The sequence below is a fragment of the Penaeus japonicus genome, unplaced genomic scaffold (assembly GCF_977035675.1).
Source record: "Penaeus japonicus unplaced genomic scaffold, GWHDUDI00000001_assembly GWHDUDI00000032, whole genome shotgun sequence".
Taxonomy (NCBI): Eukaryota; Metazoa; Arthropoda; class Malacostraca; order Decapoda; family Penaeidae; genus Penaeus; species Penaeus japonicus.
The window spans coordinates 26,980,946-26,990,945 of NW_028234434.1; the positions used below are offsets into that span (position 1 = coordinate 26,980,946).

General features: G+C 43.9%; 2 protein-coding genes across 2 annotated transcripts in view; both read right to left on the bottom strand.

Annotated features, from left to right (window-relative positions):
• The window catches only part of LOC122258872 (uncharacterized), a 35,829-nt gene that overhangs the window by 8,988 nt on the left and 16,841 nt on the right, over positions 1-10,000 (bottom strand). The window lies entirely within an intron of this gene.
• Positions 6,095-10,000, bottom strand: part of LOC147467978 (uncharacterized) — a 4,591-nt gene continuing 685 nt past the window's right edge. Inside the window, exons 2-4 of the mRNA XM_086556532.1 lie at positions 7,907-8,050; positions 7,419-7,523; positions 6,095-7,223 (exon numbers count right to left, since the gene is read on the bottom strand). Of these exons, the coding sequence (XP_086412658.1) occupies positions 6,516-7,223; positions 7,419-7,523; positions 7,907-8,050 (957 nt within the window). The 3' untranslated portion in view covers positions 6,095-6,515. The remainder of the gene's footprint in view (positions 7,224-7,418; positions 7,524-7,906; positions 8,051-10,000) is intronic.

Here is a 10,000-nt window from a genome sequence, read left to right on the forward strand (position 1 = left end):
TCGCTCTCTCGCTTTCTTCTCTTCTCTCTCTCTCTCTCTTCTCTCTCCTCACTCGCTCTCTCTCTCTCTCTCTCTCTTCTCTCTCTCTCTCTCTGTCTCTCTCTCAATACTATCATCTCTCTCATCTCTCGTCTCTCCCTCATCTCTCTCTCTCTACTCTTCCTTCTGCTCTCTCTCTCTCGCTTTTCTTCCTCTCTGCTCTCTCGTCTCTCTCCTCTCTCTAGTCTGTCGCTCTCTCTCTCTCTCTCTCTCTTCTCTCTCTCTCTCTAGCTCTTCTCTCTTTTAATCTCTCTCTCTCTCTCTCTCTCTCTCTCTCTCTCTCTCTCTCTCTCTCTCTCTCTCTCTCTCTCTCTCTCTTTCTCTCTCTCATTCCCAACCTCCTTCTCTCTCTCTCTAGGGAATGCAGAATTTCCCCTCCCCCCCCTCTCTCTCTCTTTCACTTTCACTCTCTCTCTCTCTCGCTTTTTCTACTATTATAATCCTTACTGTTATTGTTTTTATTACTGTACTATTATTATAAATATCATTTATATCACTACCGCTATCATTATTGTTATTAATGTCACTATCGTTATTATTACTCTCACCATTATCACCATCATTCTTATCATTATTATAATTATTGTTATTATTGTACATTTTTATCTGTCACTGTAACATACAAATGTGTAAAACGTATAGACGCGGGCTATTTATTCTAAACGTTTCCTTCTATTTAAGTACAAGCTAGATTTATCGCTACGAAGTTACCTATAATATAAAATTAAATAATTCACTTCAACAACACTTCAGTACCAACGACGGAGTGACAGCTGAAGGTTCTTGACACATACCTAGCTGCCTGATGACCGCGTCTGTCTCTCTTCACAAATGATGAGGATAATTAGAAAAAAAAGGGGCAGATAATCGGTGTTTTTCGAAATGAGTAAAGGAAGAAGGAAGGTCTAGACAATAAGCTGGCTACCTAAACTGAAAGAGGAATGAGGGATAGGAAAAAAAATGGGGGGTTGGGGTGGGGTGGGGGGGCCGTAATCCCTTGCTGAATATAATTAGTGTTTGATTGTTGTTTATTTGTTTCTTTGTCTTGGGGTTTTTGATTGCGTTTTAGGAACTGTTAGTTTATGAGTGTGTGTGTGGGGGGGGATGGGGGAGTAGAATTATCCTTCGTCTATAGCAGGGGCGGGCAACCTCCGGCCCGCGGGCCAAATCCGGCCCGCGATGCAAAATATGCTGGCCCGCGATGCAAAATATGCTTTACATTGTATTTTGGCCCGCGAGAGTCGAGCTGCTTCTACCAGTTTCTGGCCCGCATAACTCAGTTGAATCTGGCCCGCCGACACCCTACACTCTCTGCACGGTGTAGCAAATGATTTCCTCACCTCAACCTTCGTTGTATGTCCATCAGGTCAGCAAAGTGCAGGGGGTCTTTAGCCTTATTGGTATGGACGGTGGTTTGTGGCGTTGGTGACGGGCAGTGTTGGGTGTTGGTGGTTGGTGGTGGTGTGTGTTGGTGGTGGATAGTACTGGTGATGGTGGAGGTGGTGGTGGTGACGGCGGTGAAGGTGGTGTTTGGTGGTGGGTGGTGTTGGTGGTGGTGATAGTATGTATGTATTGTATGCTGGGAAATGTTCACTTGACCTGTGGCCGATACCTTATGCATAATAAATACTCATCCTAGTCATCTGGCCTGGGTCATCAGTGGGGGTCCCACGGCCCATGGTGGAAAAGCGTTTGCCCGACTACTGGGTCTATTAGGAATTAAAAACGGGGTTATACTTATTGGTTTATGTAATATAGAGTGTAGAATAAGTGTAGTGGTTGTTTCCCACTTTTGTCTTTCTCGAAATTTGGTTCTTTACCAGGATTATGGTGTGGGTCCTCATGGCGGGCCCGAGTGTGCCGGTTTGTTATCATCGGTAGGGTGTCAGGTCCTGGCGACTTATCTTTATTATCTCATTTACCATCTCTAGTCTCTCTTATTTGAGCTTTCTCTTTATTTCTCTCTTTATCTTTCTCACTCTATCTTTCTCTCTCTTATCTTTCTCTTTCTCTCTCTCTCTCTTTATCTTTCTTCTCTCTCTCTTTATCTTTCTCTCTCTTTATATTTCTCTCTCTTTATCTTTCTCTCTCTCTCTCTCTCTCTCTCTCTTCTCCTCTCCTCGCTTCCTCTCATAGATCTCTCTCTCGATCTTCTTCTCTCGCTCTCTCTCTGCTCTCTCTCTAGTCTGCTGTCTCGTTGTCTCTCTACTCTCTGCTTCTGCTCTTCTCTCTTCATCTCCTCTCTCCTCCTTTACTCTCTCTCTCTCAGCCTACAAAACTCTCTGCAAACCACAAACCTTCAGCTCTCATTCCTATCTCAACTCTCTCGCATCAAGTTTCTCTCCTTTCCTCTTCCCTCATGTTCCGAATCCCTATACGTTCGTCTCTAACCGTCCCCCTTCTTTCTTTTCTCTCCTCGCCTCAACTAATTCTCTCAATTTCACTCCTCTTCTCGGTATCGTAAATTCTCCAATGTTCTCTTTTCCGCCCCATCTTCTTTCTATGTGTGTGTGTAGACAACACTTTTTAGTTTACTCATTGTATATAATAAATATTTCAGATATAAGGAAAGAAGAACAAAGAGTAGATATAGGGGAGAAGAAAGTAAGAGTGGGAAATTCTTGCATTTTCCTTAGAGAAGAGAGGTGGGTGGGGAATGAGGAAGATGGAGAGGAGAGAGTGAGGAGGTAGGTGTTTCGTGAGAGAGAGTGAAGAGAAGAGTGTGAGCGATGTATAGAGTAGTGAGAGAGAGAGAGTTCTGCATTCCCTAGAGAGAGAGAGAAGGAGGGTGGGAATGAGAGAGAGAGGGAGAGAGAGAGATGAGTCGAGAGGGGAGGGGAGGAGTGAGAGGAAGGGGGGGAGGAGAGGGTGTGAGAGATGCGGAGAGAGAGAGAAAGGAGCGAGATGTGTGAGGAGGTGAGAGAGAGAGAAATGAGTGGGAAAGTGAGAGAGTGAGAGAGGCGAGATCGGCCAGAGAGAGAGGAGTTGATGAAGAGAGAGAGGGAGATAGAGAGATGGGGGGGGTGGGGGGGGGCGAGATGAGAGAGAGGGGGGGGGGGGGAGAGAGAGAGAGAGAGAGAGAGAGAAAATCTGCATTTCTTAGAGAGAGAGAAGAAAGGTAGGAATGAGATGGAGAAAGAGATAGATAGATAGATCGATAGATAGAGAGAGAGAAAGAGAGAACAAGGTGGCCATTTCTGCACGACAGGTTTCACACGGAGTAGGAAAATAGGAAGATCAGAAGGCACGGAGTGGAGTGGAAGGGTCCGTGTCTCACTCGGTGGATTGTTGTTGTCAGAGGAAATACTGCCGGGCGCGATATCTTCCCTTTCTTGGCAGAGTGACATCCCTAAGGTTTTATGAGGACTACTGACACTTGACTTACTGACACTTGACTTACTGGACAGACTTGGAGTGATTGGTACAGATAAGTAGTCGGAAAAAATAATTGTATGACCGTGTCTTTATGTATACGCCTCTTTGGTTTAATGTTTGACGGATAGTACCAAAGTCAAAATGATTGCAACAAGTGCAGTTTGTTGTAATGTTTGCAATACAAAGGTGATGATTCTTCTATCATTGTTGGAAATGTGCAACTTGTCGCTGAATTGCCAAACATACAAATAATATCATTAAATATCTCAATACTAAGGAACAGTGAAAATGCATCTATATTTTCTTAAACCCAATAATTTGTTTATCCATAATTCAAATATATATACAGTCAAATTTCGAAATTCAGAGACGCACAAAAAAGACGAACTTCCTGGGGGAACGGGCGGGCAAAGGGTTAAGGGATATCGATCTATGACTTATATCGCAAACATGTCTCAAACATGAACCGCCGATAGCATCATAGCTGTGAGTTGAGGGCGAGGGAGATGGAATATAAGATTTGCATAAATATCCGTAATAATTTCCGCTATTATCTTTGCATTGTCGCATTCCGAGTTCCATTATTTTCGTCTTATCCATTCGCATTTTACGAAATAGCATTTTGCGGCCGTTGATCAAAAGAAATAAGTAAAGCATTTATCCAAAGAATGGAGGGTTCGTTGATATAAATGATGATAAACGGATGACGAATCAGGTCTTTGAATAAAGGTTTGGTATTCACGAATGAAAGTTTTCTGTGATTGTGTTCTGATTTAGATTATCATATCATTGCTGTTATCATCATTTTTCCACATAGTCATGTCATGAGAGAGAGAGAGAGAGAGAGAGAGAGAGAGAGAGAGAGAGAGAGAGAGAGAGAGAGAGAGAGAGAGAGAGAGATAAAGAGAGAGAGAAGAGAGAGAGAGAGAGAGAGATAAAGAAGAAGAGAGAGAGGAGGAAGTAGAGAGAGAGAGAGAGAGAGAGATAGTTGAAGTAAGAGAGAGAGTGAGAGAGTAGGTTGTGCTTAGTTAGTAGTGAGATGAGAGAGAGGAGTTGAGGTGAGAGTGTGTACGGAGATTAGTGAGGAGGGGGGGGGGGTGAGAGTAGTGTGCAGTGAGTAGAGAGAGTATGGTGAGTGTGGTGTTCGTGTGGCGTTTTCCAAGTAGTGTGGTGATGAGTGAAGAGTGGAGTGAAAGTTGTGTGAGGGTGGGATGTAGTGTTTTGTAGAGTGTGTGTGGAGAAAGTGGAGGTGTGTGTTTTGGTGCAGTGGGGTGGAGTGTGTGAGAGTAGGGGGTGAGGGTGGATGGGGGGTGGTAGGTGTATGGGTGTGTAGTGTTTTGGTGAGTAAGGAGAGAGAGAGGAGGTTGGGGGGGGTGGGGCGAGAGAGAGAGAGAGAGAGGAGTGAGCGAGGGGGGAGAGCTGAGAGAGAGTAGGTGGTCCAGGAATGACGTGTGATGAGTAGATGTTGTAGGGTAGTAATGTATTGTGTTTAGTTGATTGTTGATTTGAGTTTGGTTAAGGGGAGAGATGGTGAATGGAGATAGGTGGATGATGCTGTGTAGCACGTGAGTGAATCGTTTTTTTTATTATATGATTAATGGATTGAACTGTTGGGATGATGAGGGAGAGAAAGAGAGAGGATGGATGAGTGGAGAGAGGTAGAGAGGAGAGTAGAGAGAGGTTAGGAGAGAGACGATGAGAGAGAGAGAGAGGAGTTAGAAAGAAGCTGAGAGAGCACGAGAGTGAGAGAGAGAGAGTGAGAGAGATTGTGTGTAAGAGATGAGTGGGTGGCGGGATAGAGAAGGGAAGAGAGAGAGAGAGGGAGAGAGAGAGGAGGGGGAGAGGGAAGGAAGGGAGAGAGAGAGAAAGAGGGGGAGGGGGTGGGTAAGAATTAGAGAGTATGAATTAAAGAAGAAGAAAGAGAGAGAGAGAAAGGGGGAGAAGAGAGAGAGAGAGAGGGGGGGAAGAGAGAGAGAGAGGGGGGGGGGGAGGGGGGAGGGGGGAAGAAAGAGAGAGAGAGAGAGAGACTAATGTCATTCTAAAAAGCTAGTACTACATCACATATTGAACCTTAGAGTCACCTTAGAGTAGCTTAATGTTCTTCATGGGAATCACATTACTTTTTTTTTTTTTTTTTTTTTTTGAAAGAAAATATTAATATTAGGGATCTCGGGCAGATACAGTCATGACTTTCTCCAGGGAATCGTTATAAAATCCCGGGATTCTTATTATTATATATCTTATCTAATAAAAAATCGAAAACGCCTGAAAAAGAGGAAGAGAGAAAAGCGAGACCAGAGCGAGTCTAACAGAGGTGTTCTCTTCAGTTTTGTTTTTTGTCCACGTGTAGCTTCCAAAATTTTATGATATCTAATCTGAACGCCATGCCACATATCAGCGATTTTATTCGGTGGCTAATAAAGTGTGACTAGACTGTTTGTGTTTCTTGAAGACTTATTTCATGACCAACTTTTGATGGGTGTGCAAATTGAGGCTATTCTGTTATTTTCAAAAAAAGTTATTCGAGCGTTCAACTTTATGTTTTTGCGGAGTATAGTTTCCAAATGGCATTTAGCTTGAAAATCTTGTTCTTATCATGATAGCTAACTCTAAATCCCATTCCATATATCATTGAGTTTCTTTTATGGTTAACGGAATGATATTAATAACAATTTAATGCTTATTTAATCATGACATGTTAATGGAGAGAATTTTGCTTCATTGTGATATAGAGTATCACAATAATCATATACAGATTTTACATTATACAGATATTGCACTGACGGAGAATGTAAAGCTAGAAATACATGCAACACTAGTTAGCATAAATATTACATGGTGCTGGATATCCCGGGATTATGGGAAATATCCTGATTTGTCCCAGAATGGCGGGATACTAAGGACTTCCAAAACAAGGAACAGGATATTGATATAGTATTAAGATTAAGCTGAACCACCTGTTTCACCCCATTACAAAGAGGCGGAGGTTTCTCATTTCCGATGATTATGGTTTCAATTGGAAGTATCTAGACGTGAGCCTTTATTTCACTATACATATGTTTATGAATATATAACTAATGATAAAGATTTATCATTTTATCTCACTTCCGGAACATGAAATATGCGTAGTGAGACATACGCAAAGTGCTTACTCTGTTGAGTGATTTCACAGAAGGTAAATTATCTATGTCCGAGTGACCGAGAGGGATGTAACCCTGAGCAGCCTGCGCCAACACGAGCACTTTAGTCACCAGCTCTCCAAGTCCGCGGTTTCGATTCCCTTCCTGGGTCATCCTGGTCCCCATCGCACCATAGAAAGAGGTCGTGATCCAGGCTAGGGGGACCTCCTCGTCCCCGGCGAAGGGAAGCTTCTTGATGTCGACATCTGTTTCCTTTTCCACGCTCGGGTCCTCGTAAATGCCTACTGAAGGTGCGTGTTTGGCGATGTGAACCATGTCGTCCAGAGTCCTGCAGATGTCGTGCTCAGTAGTGTTCCTCATGATGCGGACTCCTGCCCTTCCCAGCCGAGCCACACGGAGTCCTGCTGGGCACCTGATGGGATTCTCAGCCAGGTAAGTAAAGGGGTTTCCTACGTCATCGGCAGTATATGTGTAGCACTTATTGCTTGTCAGTTCCTGGCCTCCCTTTTCCCTCACGACGTCCCTCACAGTGTCCACCAGATACTCAGGGACGTGGAAAACACACAGCCGTCCCTGCCAGTCGATCAAGTGCGACTGCATCAGGGACTCCTTCAGTAGCTGGACCTCCTCCTCCCGGCAGTGAAGGGCGAGTAAAGTATTAGACGGTTGCTGAAAAGCGTAAAATGATTGATAGCTGGAATTGCCAAAGAAAATGAGGCTAAATAACATTACACCATTACCAGATTACTCTTACAAACATTATAGTTATTTATCACTACAATAACCACTCTCTTAATAGTAATCATAATGAATTCTTTCATCACGATTCGTTGCAAGTCGCTGCAATAACCCTCCGTTGCTCACCAAGTATCGCCACATGACAACGTGGGAATCCGGGCGCTCCCTCAGGGTGTAGAAGGTACATTCCCGGGCGTGACCTCGGCCGTGGAGCAGAAGGCTGTTGTGGACCTGCAAGACGAGCGGATGACTAACAGGGTTGAATCAATAAAACGGAAAAAGAACCTGATTGAAATGATGATTGCAATGAAAAATCATCTGAATTTAACCTGGAATAAAACTCAGATCCCGATCCCCACCGACGTCTAGTCAATTTAGCCACTGACTACTTGATTATATATATATATAATATATATTATATATATAAATATATATAATATATATTGTATATATATAGTATATATATATATACATACACACACACACACACACACACACATATATGTATATATATATATATATATATAGATTTTATATATTATATATATATATATATATATATATATATATTATATATATAATGAATTATATATGATGTTTCTCAATTTACTTACAGGATCCGAGAAGGGCGATTCTCCCTTGATCTTGTGGGCGAGATCGACCATGCCTTCCGTGACGATGGTGAACGGGTCTTCCTTCTGCGTCCAGTGCAGGTGGCGCTCGGCCCGCCTCGTGCACAGACCGAGAACGGGCCTGGCCTGAAATTATTCGTGTTATCAACTACACATTTATTGAAGCGGTATCTTATCTGCACTGATTGATTGATAAAATCACCTTGCGTTTTTTTCCATATTCTAATGTGATGAAAAACAAACAAACTATTGAATAGATATGCACGTAGGTAAAGATTTTTTTTTTATTATTATTGTACATGTGCATTAGAAAAAAATAAAGTAGGCACAGAACTTACAATGAATGAATTTGTACTCTGCTTACAGTTCTACTTCGATTTAGTTTGATAACCAACCATGTGTTAATATTATATGGGCATTAGTTGCAATGAATTGCAAGTGTCTCAGCACATCGCAATGAAGGTGTTCCCAATATTCCGTGTCATGGTTAATTGCTATAAAAATGGCATATATCGTCTTCGGATATCGTACCACCTGTGAGTATTGCTCTTTTCTTCGTTATTTAGCAATGTGTTGCATCTTTCCCGCCTCTGCCTCGGATCTCTATGCAACTTATTAGCACAGCATATTGCATTAGTATTGTCATGATTACTGCGTTATCGTGCTGACCCCCTAGAATTCCCGAGTTGTGTAGGATGCCTTATCGAGTCTTATCTGTGAGTTCTCGTAGATTATTTTTATTGAACTTTTTATTCGACTATAATCACGTTTGCCATGTGATATGCATTGCTGTGTAGATTTGTTCTATATTTTCGGGAAGATAGAGCCATCTGTGGAAGTATTGGAAGTAAGTGAGTCCTTCAACTCTTATGAAATATTGGAAGTAAGTGATGATTGCTAATGGCAACAAGAGTCCTTCAACTCCTACAGACTCACTTCAACACCTAGGCCAGACAGGATCTATGGGTTAGAGAGACAAGACCAGAGGAACAAAACTCAACCCTCAAGACTCCTGCTCTGGCCGAAACTACTCGCCGACCAACAAGTCAAGTCCTCTGGCCAATTAGCTTTAAAGATTTCTCTGGCGCTCCAGAGGTATCCCTACTACAGGCCGATCTCCCTACTACAGGCTCACCACTCAATCGCACAGGTGAAGGTTGGGGAGTAACCTCAGATGCAGAGACACATTTTGTGTAGCAGCTTGAGACCCCCTGCGCTCTGAACAGTCATCTTGAAGGCTCTGACGGTCGGAACAGTCATCTCGAAGGCTCTGACGGTCGGAACAGTCATCTTGAAGGCTCTGACGGTCGGAACAGTCATCTCGAAGGCTCTGACGGTCGGAACAGTCATCTCGAAGGCTCTGACGGTCGGAACAGTCATCTCGAAGGCTCTGACGGTCGGAACAGTCATCTCGAAGGCTCTGACGGTCGGAACAGTCATCTCGAAGGCTCTGACGGTCGGAACAGTCATCTCGAAGGCTCTGACGGTCGGAACAGTCATCTCGAAGGCTCTGACGGTCGGAACAGTCATCTCGAAGGCTCTGACGGTCGGAACAGTCATCTTGAAGGCTCTGACGGTCGGAACAGTCATCTTGAAGGCTCTGACGGTGGGAACAGTCATCTTGAAGGCTCTGACGGTCGGAACAGTCATCTTGAAGGCTCTGACGGTCGGAACAGTCATCTCGAAGGCTCTGACGGTCGGAACAGTCATCTCGAAGGCTCTGACGGTCGGAACAGTCATCTTGAAGGCTCTGACGGTCGGAACAGTCATCTTGAAGGCTCTGACGGTCGGAACAGTCATCTCGAAGGCTCTGACGGTCGGAACAGTCATCTTGAAGGCTTTGACGGTCGGAACAGTCATCTCGAAGGCTCTGACGGTCGGAACAGTCGTCTTGAAGGCTCAGACGGTGGGAACAGTCATCTTGAAGGCTCTGACGGTCGGAACAGTCATCTTGATGGCTCTGACGGTCGGAACAGTCATCTTGAAGGCTCTGACGGTCGGAACAGTCGTCTTGAAGGCTCAGACGGTGGGAACAGTCATCTCGAAGGCTCTGACGGTCGGAACAGTCATCTCGAA